This window comes from Asterias rubens, chromosome 8, assembly GCF_902459465.1.
Source record: "Asterias rubens chromosome 8, eAstRub1.3, whole genome shotgun sequence".
NCBI classification, from domain to species: Eukaryota; Metazoa; Echinodermata; class Asteroidea; order Forcipulatida; family Asteriidae; genus Asterias; species Asterias rubens.
In genome coordinates this window covers 15,100,817-15,122,534 of record NC_047069.1, presented here as the reverse complement: position 1 = coordinate 15,122,534, position 21,718 = coordinate 15,100,817, and the positions used below count along the sequence as shown (strand labels likewise).

General features: G+C 39.1%; 1 protein-coding gene across 1 annotated transcript in view; it reads right to left on the bottom strand.

Annotated features, from left to right (window-relative positions):
• LOC117294009 (neurobeachin-like) overlaps positions 1–20,402 on the bottom strand; it is a 115,597-nt gene extending 95,195 nt beyond the window's left edge. Inside the window, exons 1-2 of the mRNA XM_033776524.1 lie at positions 20,041–20,402; positions 1,685–1,789 (exon numbers count right to left, since the gene is read on the bottom strand). Of these exons, the coding sequence (XP_033632415.1) occupies positions 1,685–1,789; positions 20,041–20,259 (324 nt within the window). The 5' untranslated portion in view covers positions 20,260–20,402. The remainder of the gene's footprint in view (positions 1–1,684; positions 1,790–20,040) is intronic.
• Between the last annotated feature and the right edge of the window lie 1,316 nt (positions 20,403–21,718).

Below are 21,718 nucleotides of genomic sequence, written 5' to 3'. Positions count from 1 at the left end.
GAAGTAGCATAGATTTTGAAATAGAGGTAATTTCTCACTAAAACAATAAAAGACTTCCAGCTAGAAGTCTTTTATTCCTATCTGGAGCCCACAAATTCGTCCAACAAGGGTGTTTTTTCTTTCATCATTTTCTCCCAACTCCGATGACCAATTGAGCAAAAATTTTCAATGATTTGTTATTTTATGCATTTGTTGAGATACACCAAGTGAGAACACCGGTCTTTGACAATTACCAATAGTGTACCTTCCCTTTAAAGAAAGTCTACAATACCATAAGGATTGTTGTATACGGGCTTAAAATCTACACTGGACCAGACTTTCTGTACAATCCCAGAATCAAAATGAAACAAGGGAAATATTTGTAAAACTAAAATGTTTTTTTTTTTTTCCCGTGGTGCATGCTATACATGAAAACAAAATGAAAGTAGGAAGTCAAGTAAGTGTATCAAACTAAACCTAAATCTCTTTTGGGAGGACTGTCGACTCAGCCGTTGTGCTCTTTACGTTTTAAACAGTTTCTTCCCATCTTTAAGAGAATGCTATCTTTAGGCAGAAGAATTCTGGACTGCTGAGGATACTGTGGGGGGCTGGATGGATCCATGCTGTTCCCTACTTGGCCCCAGCATCATCAGGGGCAGCTGTCCGGCCTTATCCTGAAGACGAGCAGGAGTATACCACTCGAAATGCAATACCACAACAGCTCTTTTTCACAGCCAACACTTCCTCCAAAAGTACATGTGTAGATTTACACAAGACTGTGCCTGCAAGTTAACTAGTGTAGTTACTATTATCCACACTATGAAAGCTTCAATGCCGGTGAAGATGAAAGTATTAATTATTGCGATTATTACTTGAAACTCACAATATTTTGAAGTTGAGCTCCATGGCAAGTGTGGTACTCAAATGTCGTACATACATACGTACGTAACATGTTCATTGTGATACAGCATTTTCAGGAATAGTATACACATGTTGACTGGCAATGAGGTAACAAGTGTACGTCTATTCCCCCGAGGGACTTAAGATCGAGGTGTGTTATAAACCACATATTGACTGGCATAATTCGGTAACAAGTGTACGTCTATTCCCCCTCGGGACTTTGAGTGACTATGAGTGACTAGAAGAGGGACCTATATAGGCCCCCTCTTCTGGTCACTCACCCACAGGCTGAGGGGAAATAGACGTACACTAGTTACCGAATTATGTTAGTCAATATATGGTTTATAACACACCTCGGTCTTAAATAAGAACAGAAATCTGGAAAAGAAAGGAAGTTTTGTAGTTGCTGTTCACGGTTCAAGTTGAGAGGGTGCTGTAACCAGGCACTATTTTCAAAGACTAGTGCCCACCTGTGACCCGGGTACCATTCCCGCAAAACACGTGCGCGCGATCACTAGACTATATTAGTTGGTCCCATGTGGCCGTGTTTCAGCCAACCAGAATACAGAACAGGCCAGAGGTGTGTTATAATTTACTTTATTACTCAACAGCATTGAAAGGTACATCAGAATCAAAGTCAACATCTGAACATAATTTGTTTTTCTCCAAGCTATTACACACTGAAGTATTATTATTCAATTGGAAAACACAAGACCGCCAGACTTGTCCAATCATGTGTTTACTGGTCCGTCACTATAAATCACTCTAAGATTTGAGCCCTCCAGATGTTGAACTGTTTCCTCACCTGTAGTTTCTCCTCACAGTGATCAATAAGCTCCAGGAGATGGTTGATATTCTCAGGATCTTCAATGACGAAGTTGGACTCCAAGTCAAACTCTCCACCCACAAGCTGTTCAACCAAACATACAGAGAAATATTATTATTATTTTATTATTAATTTATTCTGGTTGTGAAGCCAAGGACTCCCAGAAAAGCCAAGATCCCAATGGAGAGAAGACAAGGAAGGAAGTTTCAGTTTAAGATGTGAGAGAATTATTCCAGGGAAAACCCACGCAGTCAGGTGGGGACTGAAAACCCAATCCACATAGTGCCCCCACTGGGATTTTATGCATACGTTGAGTTACACCAACTGATAAGACTGGTCTTTGACTTTGACAATTACCAATAGTTTCCAGTGTCTTTAAATATGTACATACTGTGATACTCAAGAGAATTAAAAGAAATTATCTGATTTTTTCACAAAGATTTTTCACAAAGAGGTAGCTTATTATTATTGAATTTAAATGCACCAGACCACCGGGCTTTGTCCGCTCTTGAGTTTACTAGCCCCGATGCTAAAATCACTGCCCCCGGGCTGGTGGTCCAGTGTTGATTTCAAGGGATGCTTTTGATGTATTTTGTAATGTGTCATTAAAGGCAGTGGACACTATTGGTAATTCTCAAAGACCAGTCTTCTCTCTTGGTGTATCTCAACATATGCATAAAATGACAAACCTGTGAAAATTTGAGCTCAATCAGTCATTGAACTTGCGAGATAATAATGAGAGAAACAAACACACTTGTCACATGAAGTTGTGTGCGTTTAGATGGTTGATTTCGAGACCTCAAGTTCTAAATCTGAGGTCTCGAAATCAAAGTCGTGGAAAATTACTTTTTTCTCAAAAACTATGGCACTTCAGAGGGAGCTGTTTCTCTATACCATCAACCTCTCCCCATTACTCGTCACCAAGAAAGGTTTTATGCTTATAATTATTTTGAGTAATTACCAATAGTGTCCACTGCCTTTAAGCCTTTTGGGTGGTAAGCAGTTTGCAATTTTGCTAATTCTATTTACTCAAAGCCCCTTTTCACACTACTCTTTCACAATAAACAGCCGGCCCTTTCACACTCGGAAAGCTTTACCCCTGGTCTACCCCAGCAAATGGGCAAACCCTGGGGAATAGCCACCCCTGCTCTGGAGTAGGGATACGCGGTAAAACCCTGGGGTATTCTTGAAATGTTTAAGCTGGAACCCCTTGGAATAGGAACCTAGACGAACACATTGTGGAAGTGAGTGGGGTAAAAATGGGAGGAAAAAAACTACCGGGGCCTCCCAGGGCTGTCCACCGGGATAAGAAATACAATGTGAAAAGGACTTATGAAAGATTACAACACACATACTATCGCATAATAATAATCAGGCCTGTTAGTGAACCCTTAAAAAAAGAGCTGATACACCATATGGTGTAAGAATGTAACGTCAAAAGAACCAGTCACACATTTACGCTGGTCGAATTTGGGCACCCCAATAATCCAGTAACTAGGCTATAATGTAGTTGTACGTAATTGTTGCCAAGCTTTTTAAATCGGCCTGATCAATAAAAAACGTATATCCGCTTTAAAGCAGATATTTCACATGCCAGAATAATGCAATTGTTAAATAAATACTGAATATTTTTTTCTACAGCTATGTAGAGCTATGTATGAAATAATACCTATATTCATAGGTGAGGTTGTATTAGATTGCAGGGTCCAGCAAATTGGATTTATAACAATTCAATCTTGGTGTGAAGTTAATCCCATAAAATTGCAAGTTGTTACGTTAAAGTTTTACAGCCTCTCTACAAGATTTTCAAAAAAGGAAATTGGAACGTCTAATCATAACAAAGGCCTGGTCTTTCACGTCAGTGATGCACTCTTTCCAGAAAATCTGGAGGTGCACAGAGATCAAAACAAGATCTAGAAACCCGGGAAAATGCTGACACATAACATGCCTGCATTAATTTACACTATGGACAATAGGAGACTTTCCAACGCTAGGTGGCAGCAGACATACCGGGTAAATTTCCATTGTTTACGTAGTTCTGAACATGCGCATAATTCTGAGAACAATGGATTTACCCGGTAAGTCTGTTGCCCTCTATCGTCCCAGAAAGTCTCCCATTGAGTACAATATGTAGTACAGGGCACAATTTCATAAAGCCTGTAAGCACAAAAATTTGCTTAGCATGAAATGTATTCCTTAATAAAAAACAGGATTTCCAACCAAATTTTCACGTGATTTTCAGGATAAGCAAACAACACCTGAATGCCAGTAACAAGTAATATGAAACAAATTAACACTTGGTTGATAAGCTTGTTTTTTATTGAGAAAGAAATTTCATGCTAAGCAAATTTTTGTGCTTACAGGCTTTATGAAATTGGGCCCAGGTACTTTGTAACATTTTACAAGGTATTGTGGCACAAACTTAATGGCACCAACCATGGCAGAAACACTGGGCGATGAGTCAGGCCTGATACTTCACGGAGGCAACACGCCCCCAGGTCATTGCCTTGGTGCCCTTGAAATGCTCCAGTAGAAAATTTACAACTACATGTACTTCATTTTGTGCCCTTGTCCTTTCAAAAATGAAGCATACAGGCCTGGATACGTGTACTGCAGCCGATTTCACGAAACGCTAGGAGTAATCCTAACTTGAGATAGGACGAGTAACCCATCCTAACTCAGGAAGGGTTCAATGCGTCCTACGTATTTGGATACGGATCTGAACCCGTCCTAAGTCCTAAGATTAATCCTAACTAGAAAGATTTTGGTAAAATCAACAGCTGGATTCTTTTATGTAAACTGCTCAACACACAAATCCTACAGCTCGGTGTGCGATCCAAAGGACAAAGCATCAATGGTAAAATATCTGGCTTTTAAAGGACACAAGCTTCGAGACCAGGACTTGAACCCACACTCTGCCGATAAGAAACACAAGAGCTTAAGTCAAGTGTGCTTGACCACTCTACCACGACACCCCATGTATTGTATCTTTTATTTTTCCAGTCTGTAAACACTTAACCTAATTTAATGCACGCTGTGAGCCAAGTGCACATCTCACAGTATACATTCACATACAAAATCAACATTTCTCCATCCCGTTTTCAACCATATTGAAATCAAGTTATGTACAAGACGTGTACATAAACCTTGACCACAAGGCTCAAATTTCAGAAACTCTCTTCCAGATCACAGCATCTTTGAACTTTCTCACTAGACGGAGAAATATTTGCACATGCCCATTTGTATGTCACCAACTATATTTGTTTATTTTTACATTTGCTGTACTTTTAGAATTCAATGTCTACATGAAGACTTATATGCAGACTTGGAAAATCAATCAATCAGTCAGTCGTAAAATTTACAAGGCGCCAATCCATTGGTTGCTGCTCATGTAGCACTATACAGTAAGCTCTCAAAAAGGTTTTGAGTGAAGTTTTGAAGATGGCTACTGTAGGAGATTGTTTGATGTTCCCAGGGAGATGATTCCGCATACCAGGTAGAGCGATAGAGAGGCACGATCCCTCAACTGTGTTTGCTTATCAAGTTATAAACCAAATGGGAAACAACCCAGGCTGCTGCTTCCCCCATGTAGTATTGCAAACTTGGAACCTAAGAAAGAGCATTAAGCAATTATTGTGCAAAATTGTGTTTAAAGAAAACCGAGCATGAAAGTTTGAAAGGTTTTCTGTCATCCATTCATAAGTCCTTCCTGTATGGTTTAATTCTGCACAGGAATGGAAAAACATGTCTTTGGGGGGAATTCTAGCCAGGAAAATGTAACTCTAACGGGGCTGAACAGTAATGCCCCATTTTTATGTCAGGAGAAATTTTCTTGCTTTTGACATTCTGATGTTGGAACAAAATGTGCTGTGTGTGCCTTATGCCCTTTCAATTCAATTCAATTCAATACACGTTTATTCCATACTCTTGTTGAGAAAAACAAAACAATTGTGAGAATTAAATAGTACATAGAAATTTAACAAATCTAAAGTGTATTAAATTATACAGAGAAACAATATAAACTAAAAGCAAATAATAAATTAATAACTAGGAATTAACTATGTACAATACAGGAGCGAGAGCATGAGGCTGTTAGTTAAGCCGTGGCTTGTAGACAACAGCCTTTATACAGACAAGAAAACAAACAAACAAACAAACAAACAAATAAATAAACATCGAAGAAGAAACAAGGGCAGGACAATTACACAATGACAATACAAAATGCTGACGACAAAAACACAAAGAATGTTAAACCAGGCTAACTGAAGACGACAAAAGAAAATAAATAAGTGGAGAGAAAAGCTATGTTACATCGTGGGAGAGGAGGACTCTTTTGTAAGAGATCTTAAATCGACCCACGGACGGCATTGTTCTTAAATTGCTAGAGATAGTATTCCAAAGACGTGGACCAGTGAATCAAAAAGGGTGTTGCTAGAGTACAGGGTGCGGGTGAAAGGAAGAAACAGGTTATTACGGGATCTGGTTGAGTAGTCATGGACTTCATGAACCGACGTGAAGAAAGTGGAAAATGTTCGAGGAAGGAGATTATTAGTATATTTGAACATAAAAATGCCAGTTTGAAGTTTATTGATGTCAGTAATAGTAAGGGTGCATAGACGCGCGAAAAGGGGTGCAGAGTGGTCCCGGAAACGAGAAAAAGTGCATATTCGAATGGCCCTTTTTTGGATACCTTCACGGGTTACCTTAAATGTTTTCACAATTATTTGACAGTCTGACTTCCCATTATGAACATTAATAATGTCAGGTGATGAGTAGGTGAAGTGGTATCTTTCCTTGCCTTCCACTTCTAGGACCCCGGTTCAAATCCCGCTGGGGGGGGGGGGGGGGGGGGGGCGTTACATACATGTACATGGATTTTGTTCACAGCCTACATGTAACTTCGCACATGAACATTGTCAGTAGGTAAAGTGGTATTTTTAAACCCGCCAAGGCCTGGTTCTTTATAATTTACCTCGACTTCGTCTCGGTAAAATTATCAAGAACCAGGCCTCGTTGGGATTAAACCACTAATTGAAAACCTCTTCACCACACATTGATTCCCTTAACAATAATGCTCTTAGGAAGTTAATTTCATTGAAGAATTACAATATAAAGAAACGTATTGCACTCTGTCTCTTGCATGCTTGAAACAATGACATTCAGGGAACTACCCATAGTAGAATAATTATGCACTAATGTCTGAACACCTTCCTAAATTTTTGATGGGAGTTAGTCTGGTGCCATTTCCCGAACAACGCTATTACCACGGTTCAGCTTGAGCTGTGTGGGTATACTAATTAACAAATCCATTGTGTGTCGTTGGTTGAAATTAATCCCTCTTTGTAGTGCATGTGTGTAGAGCTATTAAGTAACAATGCCAACTGACCATAACTAAAACCCATGGCTTGAAACTGCTGATTACCAATTTACAAAGCCCAAACCCTACTACCAACATCATGTATGCAGTACACTTTTGTCTGACCGTCGTGTACACATACGACCATTATGACTGTGCCAATGATGACTGTACAAGCGACATGATGATGGCTGTGCACCCTGTTACCATGGCACTAAGACTGATGATAATGAAAGGCGTAATTACACGTCGCATGGCATGATCTCAGCAGGCGGCGCGGGGTTCTCTGAGATGACAGTGGCCATCAGAGCTTGGGAAGGAAGTGCGCCAGTGAGAGGGTTACAAACGTGAAGCTTCTTCCGAGTGTTGCAAGGGACACTTCTACTCCTAGCTTAGTTGAACCATGGAGGTGGATGAACGTGTGAAAAACAGAATGACCTGTGTGCATTCATGCTATAATTACCTATGACATAGAGATTGTCCAATTTGTATTTCCTCGTAACACAGTACATGCACCCATGTAAACTGTGTTGTATGTATGATCACAATGACAAGCAACTTGCCTAAAGCAAATTTCTTTATTGTAAGCAATTTTTTTAATGGTAAACAAATCGCTTAATGGTTAACAAATTGCTGCATAGCAGTAAGCAAAATTCTTAATGGTTAGCAAATTGCTTAATGTTTTAAAGGAAAATGCTTAATAATTGTAAGCGAAATTCTTAATGGTTAGCAAATTGCTGTCGTCTCTGACCCCCCTCCAACTACATAAGACGGTGAAAATTTTAAACAGTTTTGACGACTCCTATGGGTTGTGTTTGGTAGCTGTTTTTTAACAGAAATAACGAAACACACGTCTGATACTTTTAATTTCACAGAAGCAACAGAAGCAATTGCCTCCATGCTTCTGGTCATTGCCCTGGTGTATTGTGGCGTAGTGGTCAAGCACACTGGACTTGAGCCCTGGGCCCAATTTCATAGAGCTGCTTAAGCACAAAATTTTGCTTAAGCGAAAAAATCCTTGCTTAGTAAAATCAGATTACCGGCCAAGACTCCACTTAATTGTAATGCTAAGTAAACAACAGCTAAATACCAGTCACCACAAGCAATGTATACGGCATGAAATTTTGGCCAGTAACATGTGTAAAATAAGCGAGCTATTTTCGTGCTTCAGCAAATTTTTTGCTTAAGCAGCTCAATGACATTGGCCCCTGGTGTGTGGGTTCCAGTCCCAGTCATGACACTTACCTTTAAAAGCAAACACTCAACACTATTGGTTCAGAGCGTAAAGCCGTAGGTCCTGTTTTATGATAATACAGGTTAAAGAACCCAGTACACTTAATGTTTTAAAGAGAAGAGATTTGATCCAGTGTTTCTGGCATGGTTGGCTGCGTTCAGTTTGCACAGTTGTTAACCATTACAAGGTTCGACATGTAGATGTATGTAAAAATGGGTCGTATGCTAATAATATTAGGACAATAATTTATTGAGTTGATATTGCGTTCTCCGGGATCGGCCTAATCAAGGATGCATTACATCAAAATTCCAGCTAAAAAGTTACATAAAAATTATAATTTCAAATATGATAGCTCTGCGTACCTGTACAAAAATAATGAGACGCCCTTCAGATATGAGGATGCTATTATAAAAACAACATACTATTATTGTTATTATTTGGGGCCCCTTGAACAATTAACAGCATAAATTTAAATTTTCCTTACAAGGATTAAGTACTAAGTACCAGGCCTGCGTACAGTGTATACGGTAAATTAAAATCACTCTCCTTCAGCGACCTTCCACGAGGCCAGGCCCGCAACCAGGGGTTTGTGGGTTTTGTGGGGTATTTTTTTTTTTTTTGGGGGGGGAGGGGGGTTGAATATGAAAAAATTACATCAGCGCGTCAGGGTTAGAATTGGGCGTGTGATGGGCTAAAGTAGCAGCTTGGCCCACACGCGAACTGAAGTTCGTGATATTGCGTTTTGGACGATCTTTCCCATAAATTTCTGCCCTTAATAAAAGTATTTTCATCAACAGCAACTTTCATGGATTAGTAATTTGAGGATCGGTTTTATAGAAATGGCCAGGCATGAGAATCGTTCAGTTTTAACCGGAATTCCGGTGTTTTCCCTTTCAAGCCCCTTTCTGTCTTCAAGTACAGTGTGAAATTGATATCAATTTTGTGGGGTTTTTTTTTGGGGGGGGGGGGGACAGGGTTGGTAGTATGGAATTTGTAAGTCCGCCCTAAAAAATTCTGATGTTGATGTCATTTAACCTAACGATGCTGTTTTTATTGAAAACTACTCGGGAAGTGGCACCAGGATTTATACGCAGTTGAAATTTAGTAGAAGTATTTAGTTGATAATCATAGTAAAATTGTTTTATAAACCTGATGATTACATGTGCGAAATGTTTGAAAGTATAAGGAACATTTAAAAATGTGTAACACTCATCTCAACCGATAATTACTAACTTAGGATGGGTTCAATGCGTATTAACGTCTTTGAATACGGAACTTAACTCGTCCCAAGTCCTAAGATTAATCCTAAGTTAGGAAGAGTTTGGTGAAATCGAAGGCTGGTCATTGCCTTGGTGCCCTTGAAAATGCTCTAGTAGAAATTTACAATTTTCTTATAGGGTGTCCTCCGCCTAATAAGAGAAAACACCCTGGTGTCCTTGCCCTTTCAAAAACAAAGCATACAGGTACAGGTCTGAAGATTGCTCCACAGTTCTATAGTACAGTGTTTGAGAATAGACTGTTGACCCCTTATAGAGTGATTGGTAGCAGGGAAAAATCAATTGAAATAATTTTAGTGATCGGAGGTTCCTAGCCGGCTGGCACGATGTGATTAAGTCATCGATGTAACTGGGTGAAGAAATGCCCTGCAGTGAACATGGTGAATGGATGACATTGAGCGAGAACTTTAAAGGTAGGGTTAATATGTATGCAGACTAGTAACCCCAAACAAAGATACTGACAAAATATGATAAATGCAAACAGACATGTAGGGCGCGCTGGCATGTTAATCCAGAGGTATATTGTAATTGGTCAATTATGTGCTGTAGTAAATTTTTCAAAAATTATTTAAAATTGACCCGGTCTGTCTTCCTTCTGGTTAAATATTTGTTAGATCAGTAATAAAAAATACAAAACTTGCTTGGTGAGATTGAAGCACTTCAGCTGTTGACAAAAAAGGTGATTTGTATACAAAATTCAACCGGACAGCGTTTTCCAAAAACAACATTGTATCTCGTGGCACCCTATTCTGGAACAACCTTAACTCTGATATTAAAAATGGGAGACTTTCTGGGACGATAGAGGGCAGCAGACTTACCGGGTAAATCCATTGTTCTCAGAATTATGCGCATGTTCAGAACTACGTAAACAATGGAAATTTACCCGGTATGTCTGCTGCCGCCTAGCGTTGGAAAGTCTCCTATTTTGAGAAAGGTTTCTCTTTGAAGTAATAAGCCATTTTGAGATACAATGATACAACACATTGAAAGTGGTGGTCAATTTGTGCGTATCGACCATAGAAATAGAACGTATGTTATTCAGTGAAGCGCGCATTTTAGGCGACGCGGCGTTTACACGTAAACCTAATGACCACCAACATGGTGAGCGTGGCATCAGTCGCGGCGTGTGACGCGCGCGTATCACGTCCACCATACCTCAAAAAGGCTTATGGGGTTGGATTAATTGTTCACCCACCAAAAACATTTTAATCTGAGCAACGATTCTGCAAACATCGTGTCTGACATTTGTGTAGATTCCTAAAAATTGGTGTCCGTTCACAACTGCTGCATCCAGAGATGCCAGTTGGTACCCACTGTCACCTCACTAAGCCTGAATGAATACAATTTTCTGCATGTGGTGTAGACATTGTGAGAGTATTTTTGTGGTTTTCCCAGCAAGTAGACACCGTTTTCAGTGGAAACTTTCCACATGTGACTTTTATTGTATAATTCTTTACAATTTTGCCCACAAAAATCAGCATTATCCTGACCAAATCCAATTGTTGGCTTTACCTTTAAAGGCAAAGTGATGAGTAATGGGGAGCCAGTGAAGAGAGACTCGGGTATGGGGGTTATAAATGTTGGCTGCTCGTTTGAATAAGTGCGACAAGATGAGCAGAGACATTTTTGGAGGCATTGGAGCTTGTCAATTTAATATCGTGGCAGGTTATACCTGAGGGAGATGCACAAAACTCAAGCATTAAAGACATGAATGTGTGAATGTGTGTTCCATAGCTGCGCAATTCACACACATTGTAGGTACATTTATTTACGAATGAAGGGGATATTTGCGGATATGATAACAAACCAATTTTGATTCGGGTGCGCTGGAATTGATTAGTCACATGTTGTGAAAATAATCAAATGTAACGCCAAGGTTTTAGCATGTGGAAGAAGGGGTGAATGTTAGAATCAACAATCCTGATGAATTGAATATTAACCTTGGCATCAGGGCTTAATTTCATAGCTGTTAAGCAGATAGTAATTTATTTGCTAAGCAACAATGTAAAGTTATGGAATAACATGAAGCAAGTTTTTTCCTGTTGTTAGCAAGGTTCTGTGCTTACACGCTTTATGAAATCGGGCCCTAACTTGCTAAGTGTGTGATTTTGACCACTTACATGTATGCCACGCACAGTGACTGTGCCATGAGAGGCCACAGGTAGGCAAGTAAATGCTGCATCGCCTACAACACTTTGTAATACGCAGGGACATTGACTCCCAACATGGTGCAACCAAGGTTATTGTTAGGTGTGATGATAATGTCAGTTGAACTGGGTCAATATATTGTACTTGCCGCTACGATTCAGGCACTCACCACGTACAAGTATGCGAAATTTGTGCGCATATATAATGTACACAAACATTCATCTAATTGGAAAAAATGTGCACAATGTACGTCAAATGTTCTTGTGTGCAGGCCTGATACTTCACGGAGGCAACATAGGCGATTGCCTCCATGCACCCTGGTCATTGCTTAGTGCCCTTGAAATGCTCTAGTAGAAATTTACAATTTCTTTCCTCATTAAAAATACCAGATTTTTTGCCCCAAACATTCGAAAATAGATTTTTTTTTTTCAGTGAATGGTATTTCAAAGAGTAGATCACCCGCTCTAACGAAAGCAAGTCTAACTTTTACTTTTAACGGTCAGGAACCATGACAAAAATTTAAAACGTTTCTTATAAAACACATAAGAATTGGTCACGTGATATATTGTCAGGATACCGACAGAAACTAATTTTGGGCACTTTATTTCACTGCTACTAATAATTGGTGGACTTTTTCGAGCAATGGCTCAAATGAAAGCTTGTAACTTTCTCGAACCCCATCAAAATACCTATTGAATTTTAAATCAAAATTTTGGAGTCACATCGGCAAAAAATCTGACATAGCATCTTTAATAATAATAATAATAATATTAGTGGCTTCTTATATAGCGCACTTGTCCGTCACTCAGTGACGCTCCTGGCGCTGTAACATACAGGGTCCCCATTACAAAGAGAAAATGCCTTGGTGCCCTTGCCGTTTCAAAAACGAAGCATCATGCCCTCTGAGTGTTCCCTAGAACTTTACTATACACACTGAGACATTTGACCTGTTTTAATTAATTTAAAAAAGTGCTATGGTACACCTGCTACATGGTGATGTATGCTATGACACTCCTGGGGTGACAGGTCTTTTTCTGCAGCTGCACCACGCATCTCAGACTGTCCGCCACTTAATCTTAAATCTTGTCACAGGTTTTCAAAGACTAATTTAGTTGCGTCTGTTATTTGTTTTTGGTTTAAGCGTGCCTTGAACACCCAGCAGAGTGGATTTGTGCGCATTAAGTTTTTATTATTGTAATTTATTTTATTTTATTTCTTTCTTTCTTTTCCAAGAAGGAACACACCCCATAACCCTGCAGTTTACAACGTGACTGAGAAGTTGAACCATAAACAAATTATTTTGAACATTGGATTCTTTTAACTTAGCAGCCATACAAATACTTGGCTCAGCAATGTACAATTACTTTGGGGTCATCAGATTAAAAAAAATTGTCTCCTTCCGATAACATACTAAAATCTGCATTATTTATTGAGAATTGAGATGGTAATTATACATGCACCACGGAGGTAGGAAATCCTTCCTCTGTGGTTATTCACTTCGTACAACACGATTGTCTGTAGACGCAGTACAGACCAAAATCAATTGATCGCGTGTACAAAGCGCATCCTGCCCTGGATTGTACATCTTATACGCATGGACTCTCTGCATGGGGTCATTTCATTTTGGTCAGTAGTGTATAGTGTATACAGAGGGGGAAATATTTTATACAACAATTTTGTAAAACAAAATATTTAGACTATACATGATTTGTACACACTGAATTAGGGTTTGCGCTTAAAGACACTGGACACCTTTGGTAATTGTCAATGACCAGTCTTCTCACTTAGTGTATCTCAACATACATGTACATATATATATGCACTAAATAACCAACAGGCTGTGTAAATTTGAGCTCAATTGGTCGCCGAAGTTGCGAGATAATAATTGAAGAAAAAACACCCTTGTCACACGAAGTTGTGTGCTTTCAGATGCTTAATTTCAGGACCTCAAAATCTAATTCTGAGGTATTGACATCAAATTCAAATATTTTAGTGGAAAATTACTTCTTTCTCGAAAACTACGTTACTTCAAAGGGAGCCATTTCTCACACTGTTTTAATCAACAGCTCTCCATTGCTTGTTACCAAGTAAGTTTTTATGCTGACAGTTATTTTGAGGAGCTAACAATAGTGTCCAGTGCCTTTAACGACAATGTTCATCAGATGCAAAAAAAGTTTTTGTTTTTTAACGCTCAGGTGTTCTGAAATGAGATATTATGTAAGTTATTACACAAGCGCGAGTGGAACAGTGTCCTGAGTGCCTTTAACGTTTTTAGTGACTTGCCAGCAGGACCAATTAGTTTGTTAGTGTTTTATTTCTCCCCACAAGTTCAACAAAATTACACACAAAAGAGATGCAGAAATGTAGAAGGCAAGACTGAGGACTGAGGAGGAAAAGGTGCATTTTCCTATATAAACCTGAAGGTTCAGTTTGCAGTATATTGAACAATCAAGTAATACAATACAGCCCTATATATAATATTTATAGGCAATCAGTTCCAGGCAACCTCCAATAACATAATTATTTATCCCTATTTCGGTTTTCTAATTATTTCCTTAATGAGATAGAGCGTTGGAATATTTTTGTGTGCTGCCGAAGTGTTCCTTTTGCTCACATTGCAAGTGGTTGCCCTGTTGTGACATGGCCTTTAGACTTTACAAGAGCCAAGTGTAACTGAAATTAAAAAATAGACTCCCACAAGGAGAAGTTAATACATGTATGCTGCAAGTCCTGTTGGTGAGGACTACTATACCAAAAGTAATTTATTTTAACAAAAAGGGTATTTGCATTGGCGATCCTTGTTGATTTTTACAAGAAAATCACTGTGACTGTAATGTCGCCTCGCCTATTACACATGTACGTAATTTTTATTATCCACCTCAATTTCCAACCAAGTAAATTTCCACTCCATCCTTAAAGGCAGTGGACACTATTGGTAATTACTCAAAATATTTATTAGCATAAAACCTTACTTGGTAACGAGTAATGGGGAGAGGTTGGTATTATAAAACATTGTGAGAAATGGCTCCCTCTGAAGTGGAGTAGTTTTCGAGAAAAAAGTAATTTTCCACAAAATTTGATTTTGAGACCTCAGATTTAGAATTTGAGGTCTCGAAATCAAGCATCTGAACGCACACGACTACTTGTGACAAGGGTGTTTTTTTCTCGCAACTTCAACAACCAATTGAGCTCAAATTTTCACAGGTTTGTTATTTTATGCATATGTTGGGATACACCAAGTGAGAAAACTGATTTGACAATTACCAATAGTGTCCAGTGTCTTTAAGGTCTGTCTATCACAGTAAACATTTTATTCTTATACTGTGTACGGAAGTAACTTTGGCTTTGGCTACTGCTGTTAGCCACAACAACATTGGCGTATTAAGGCCGAGTCACACTGCAGCGATAATGCGAACGCTAACAATAACGATGCGAAGATAATGCAGTCTATTGGTTGAATTGCTCGACGCAGAATACGCGCACGCTTAATTCAACCGATCAGGGCTCGCATTTTTAAAGTTCTCGTTTTCGTTCTCGTTATCGAGGCCTGTTCAACCGGGCCTTTAGACCTTTTTTGTACTACAGCCACAGCCACAGCCACAGCCACAGCCACAGCCACAGCCAATGCCAAATTCAGCCATGGCCTATTATAAAGTGAGCCGACATCTCGTACTGTATCAACTGTACTGAGCTATTTAACTACAATGTATTCAATCATATGAACACCTGTAAACCTGGGCAAATATATTGCTCCATGGTATCATAGAGAAAGGACAACAGTTGTCCTTTCTACATGATTGTATGTAACACATTGAAGGCCTACTGCATACTGTACCATGTGTTCACCTTGTACTGTAAGTATGTACACAGTGTACTATACTGTCAGTATGTACATTACTAATGTACAAAAAACCTTGAAATACAGCCTAGGGAACCTTGTCTTGGTGTAGTGCATCAATACCTTGTGGTCAATACTCCTGCAACCCATACTTTGATCTTGTACGGGCAAGTCTTCTTTTTTTTCGCTTGCCAACAGGGAAATTTAAATTTCTACTAACCGGGAGCAATGACCAATGACCAGGGGCATTGAGGCAACGGACGTCCTTAAAGTATCCATGGGCTACGATAGGCAACGCCGGCCTGTTGTGGAGTATCAGTACCTTGTGGTCAATATATATCTGGAAGTCATACTTTGATCTTGTACGGACAAGTCTTTTTCTCACTTTGGTATAATGCACTTCTATGATGGAAATTTAAATTTCCACCGGGAGCAATGACCAATGACCAGGGGCATGGAGGCAACGGACTTCCTTGAAGTACCCACTTGGCTATGATAGGGAACGGTAGGGAACGGTAGGGAATTCTGTCCTGGTTTGGTGTATCAATACCTTGTGGTCAATACTCCTGCTGCAAGTCTGATACTTTGATCTTGTAAAGGCAAATCTTTCCCTTAGAAGAAAGCAAATTCTACCAGGAGCAATGACAAATGACCAGGGGCACAACAATACAAGGCAATCAGGCCTGTATGGTATGCTTTGTTTTTGAAAGGGCACTGAAAGGAACCAAGGCATTTTCTCATTGGTAAGGGGCACCAAGGCAATGACCAGGAGGCATGGATGCAATCGCCTTCTTTGCCTCCGTGAAGTATCAAGCCTGTGATGTCATCCAGCCAGCACATGCATGGATCTCCCCAGGATTTTTCAAAATTGCGGGGCAATCTAGACCGGTTGTACTGTATCATCCTGATTTCTGATACATGTACACTAGCTCATGGAGAGAAACCTGATGTGTTCAAAGAAAATTATAGTGATCCTGAGTGTATGGGAAAATTGTCAAGCACACTGAGTTTTTTCTTTGGGGTTTTTTATTGCTTGATTCCAAGTAAAATAATTTAATAGTGTATCCTGCAAACCTTTCCAGGCATAAGAAGCTATTGAAATTGTTTTATGTGCAAAGTACTTTGTGTGCATCTACAAATTTACATGCACACATCAATAAACACATTGCATCATTCATTGAGCACCGTATTACCATTATTTACTTGAAGAGCCATTATGGATACAACATATTTTTACATCAATGCACACCCAATGCTTAAATTGCTTCAATTTCGATATTACAAAATTTTGACCATGTCTATGTGCGGTACTACATTTTGGGAATTGCCAGCACAATTGTTTCAACAACAAAAACGAGCTAAACAATGCCAAGTTAACCACGGGTCTCAAAGAAAACTCCAGGATTTATTGTTCTCTTAAAAAAAAAATGAGATTCATTCAGCCAGGTGAATCTCAAAACCTTGGCCGTAAGCCCAAGTGGATAATTTGGATTATGGACTAGTCTACCTACATTGTACGTGTACATTATAGGCCTATCCAAACCAGGAACTCCAACCGTGTCCAAGCCTTTAAACAAGCCCTCAAGACCCATCTTATACCCATCTTATACCCCTAGTCTGTAGCTGGTCGACAGCGTCTTTGTACTGTCTTGTTTTCCTTTTTTTTCAGCGCCTTGTATCCTTTGGCAATTTGGCGCTTTATAAATACAGTTATTATTTATTATTATTATGTCTAGGGCCCAATTTCATGCTTTGGTGCAATTTAAACCAGTCACAAATTGTACGGAACAGAATTTTTGGCTGGTAATAACCTACTTCTGGTGACCCAAATTGTTTTTTTGTGCTTTTAAGCAGTCTATGAAATTGGGCACAGAATCTATACCAAGAATCTCTTTTCAGTTGGTACCTCTCCTTGAGCCAAATACAATGATTACATAACGTGGAATCGGCGTAAAACATTCTTCTTTTTCTAGAAACCCAAGCTAAAAAACTTCCAGACGAAAAAGGTTCTCAACAAAAGCACCAGGATTGATTGTTTCTAGAAAATATGAGATTTAATTCAGCTTGAATCGCAAAACCTGAGCCATAGACCTTATTGCGAATCCTGCCTGGATGATTTTTCTTGGTTGTCGAAAGGCATTGTGGGAAGGATTAGGGGGCTTTGTACATGTATGCCCCCTGTACATCCCCACAATGCCTTTCAACATCTCAGGTCTAATGAGACATGACCGATAATTAGTCCCATGTCCAGAATCTACAAGTAGGCTGGAATCTCTGGGTACCTCTCATTGAGCCAAATAACAATGATTATGGTGGCAGGGCAGCCTCTTGATCTTGTAATCCTCTTCTTATTATAACAAAATAACATATGTCTGGATTAAGTTAGTCTGGATTAGGGGATTACACAAAGGGAGATTTCAAGTGTGAACTCTAGACCATCTGCCAGCTTAGTACAACAGGGAAAAGGAGGATTGTGGGCTACACAATGTCTACTGTCCCAGTTTACACAATTAGCCAGTTTGTTGGACCACCACCTTTGTGAATTGCATTTGGGTCATCTGTGCAGCAAACTGGTTAATAAACTACAGTAACTTTACTTTGTAAACCATCTTGAATTTTTTAATTTAGAAGTAAACAATGAACATGCCACCAGCATGCAATCTATATTGTACACACATAGTAAATTGTATGACTAATTAAAACATATCCTAGTGCAGACAACGTGGACACAACTACAATAAAAGGTTTAAAGTGACGTGCCTTTACATTCAATTTCCTGATTGCAACCAACGCTCTTAAATTATTTTTCCTTTTGTCACTTAATGTTTTTAACAATGTACTTGTAGACCTGAAAATGTATCCATCATTCATGTGGTTAACTAATAGCGCAATTTAGAACTCAATTTGTAAACACAGTGTTGTTTTTGACAACCACTCTCTGTCAAAGGCCTCTTTATGTTTCATATTAAACAAGCCACAATTAGCTAACTAGTCAGGCCTATATGCTTCGTTTTTTTAGATAGGGCAAGGGCACAGAGGCATTTTTTCCTTGATAATGAAGAAATGAAATTGAAAATTTCTACTGTCAGAGCATTTCAAGGACACCACGGCAAACACCAGGGTACATGGAGGCATCGCCTTCATGCCTTCGTGCGGAAGTGTCAGTGATCAGGTTGGCTAAATGTTGTTTTTTCTGACTGTTTTTAACCTCTGTGGACCTGGGCACATTTCCCCAACCGGAGCCTTGCAGGTCAATTAGGCTTTCAGTCACTACCTGATTGCATGGGTTTTCCCCATTTGCGATTTTTCCCCAACATTTCTTCTTGCTTCCTATTCATCCTTTCATTGGCTCTAGTAATTGTGCAGTTTTTGTAATAAGAAATTATGTTTTTAGTCCCGAATTTGCAGAAAATACAATGTAAAATGTATTATTGCACTTGTATACAAACAGAGTATGGATGTCGTACTGTGTATGGTGTGTATGTAACATAGGCTACATACAGATAATTCATGTCAATGAAAGACAAACATTGCTGTAATCACTAAGTAAATAAGAATGCCTGTCAATATCTGTCACATAATAATTTGTTTGCCAAAAGCAAAGTTGTACTACTACTTGTAGGACTCGGACACGAGTCTGTCTCGAGTCACAATTTTTGTGACTCGGACTTGACTCAAGTCACGTTGGTAAAAAGACTCAGACTAGGACTCGACTCAAGATCTTGTTTCTCGCAAGACACGTATTTTCACCAATTATATCTTTTTTAAATACTAAAATCAATTCAAATAAAACACGATGCTGTACGGCGCTGAAAAGTTATAGTGTTTGTGATTATTATTGTGTAGACATGGCCATGTAGAGCAAACGTATGTTCAATAACACTGGGATGTATTTGTTGTTGCTCTAAATGCATCATGTTCTGTGCTTTAATACGCGTTGTTCCTTTCATCAACTGAAGTGTACAATGTGTAACTGAAACTTGTCCCTTGTGCTAACAATAAGTATGGGACACAATGAATAAAGGAAGTTTCAGCTTAGTTTATTATTAGTAACAATTAAATCATTTTGCTATAATAAAATTTTTCGGAAAAGATTTCCGTATCCTGCCACAATTAATTAATTCACCTGTTTTTTCCAAAAAACAAAAGGAATTATTTCCTTTTGAGTAAATTAGATGCTAATTTATTTCATACCTAATGTCCCAATGAAAAAGTGGTGGCAGGATACAGAAATGTTCCCCATTTTTCGCTGTGTTTATTGTAAAAAGGGACCCCTTTTGTCAATAATAGAGTGGTACTGTGACGACTGTCCTGTGCAATGCAACAGGGTCCAGGGACTGTCGGCCTACTCAGCTGTCAAAAAAGCACTGCACTTGCACTTGACTTTGCAAGTTGCAGTTCAGTCACACTCACACTCTTAGTTTTTTTTTGGTTTTTTTTACATACAATTAACAAACATTCAATTTACATAATGCCACTTACAAGGTTGAGTACGGTGTCGACAACATCCCTGTTGGAAATCTCACCCACTTCGATTCCCACTTCGATCAATCCGATCAACACACCGAATTTGATCTTAGTCGTGCCGCTCCCAACTACACTTGCACTTGCCGCAGATGCAGCAGCGGTCTGCGGTGTGTTGCTCTCTCCCAAATCGCCATTCTTATCTGCTAGCTCGCTACCCTGAGCCTCGGTAGCCATTGCGTAAAACTCCAATAGGATACCTCACACGAGAAAACGGGGACGTTGAGACAACACGCCAAGAAAATGAAGGTTTAAACGAAGATTTCTTGCATGAAAATATTAATATCCACTGCACTGGAAAATCAGCAATACTGGGCTGCCATCTTGGCCCGTGTAAATTAATCGTTGGCCATCTACGATTTCTACCGTTTATCATTGATGTTATGCTTAGACGGCTAATCCAAATCGCAGGATACCAGTACCAAGAGGGGTTTTTCGATGTTTTCGAGGGCGCCACCAACTGCGGAGAGCAAGAAAACAAAATACATTTTGAAACTTTCGAGATAAGAGCAAGAGCCGCCGCGAAACATTTTAGCCTTGTTGTGTCAGATGGGCCAAACCGAAAATGTTGGTTTCTTATATAAGACCATTGGCATGGAGTATAGGAGAAGTTAAAACTGTGTTGATCTGATAACTGGTGTCAAAATGAGACAATTCTAATAATAATCTGAGGGAAGTCACTATGGGACATCAACATTGGGTTACTCCTTAAAGGCACTGGACACTATTGGTAATTATACTATAAATAATTATTGGCATAAAACCTTTCTTGGTGACGAGTAATGGGGAGAGGTTGATGGTATAAAACATCGTGAGAAACGGCTCCCTCTGAAGTGCCATAGTTTTCGAGAAAGAAGTAATTTTCCACGAGTTTGATTTCGAGACCTCAGATTTAGAACTTGAGGTCTCGCAATCAACCATCTAAACGCACACAACATCGTGTGACAAAGGTGTTTTTTTCTTTCATTATTATCTCGCAAGTTCGATGACACAGGTTTGTTATTTTGGGCATAATATGTTGAGATACACCAACTGTGAAGGCTAGTCTTTGACAATTACCAATAGTGTCCACTGCCTTTAAAGTATGAAAAGGGGATTGTTGTCAAAGTGGAAAATAAAAGGTAGACCTATACACAGGAGGTATATTTTTTTATATAAAAGAAAGATAAAGTTGGTATTAAACTCGACTGACTAAGCAGTCAAAACTTAAAGTTGAAATGAAATTTCTTTGTAGGAGGAGTCTACAATGTGTTTTTAAATAATGGCTCACGGACCCTATTTCTGTACCGTATTTCGGAAGCACTCTCTGTAATGTTTGTTTTATGGTTGGGCCCTTATATAATAGTCTTTGGGTGGTACGGTAAGGGTTATGAGCGTATAGGGTCTAATAATGGCTATAGTGACTATGCCCCAATTGTATAAAGCCTGTAAGCACACAAATTTTGTTTAGCATGAAATGTCTTCCTTGATAAAAACAGGATTACCAACCAACATTTCCACATGATTTTCACAATAAGCAAACAACAGCTGAATACCACTAAAAAGCAATATGCAGCAAATGGAAATTTGGTCCTGTTTTTATCAAGGAAGAAATTTCATGCTAAGCAAATTTTTGTGCTTACAGGCTTTATGAAAT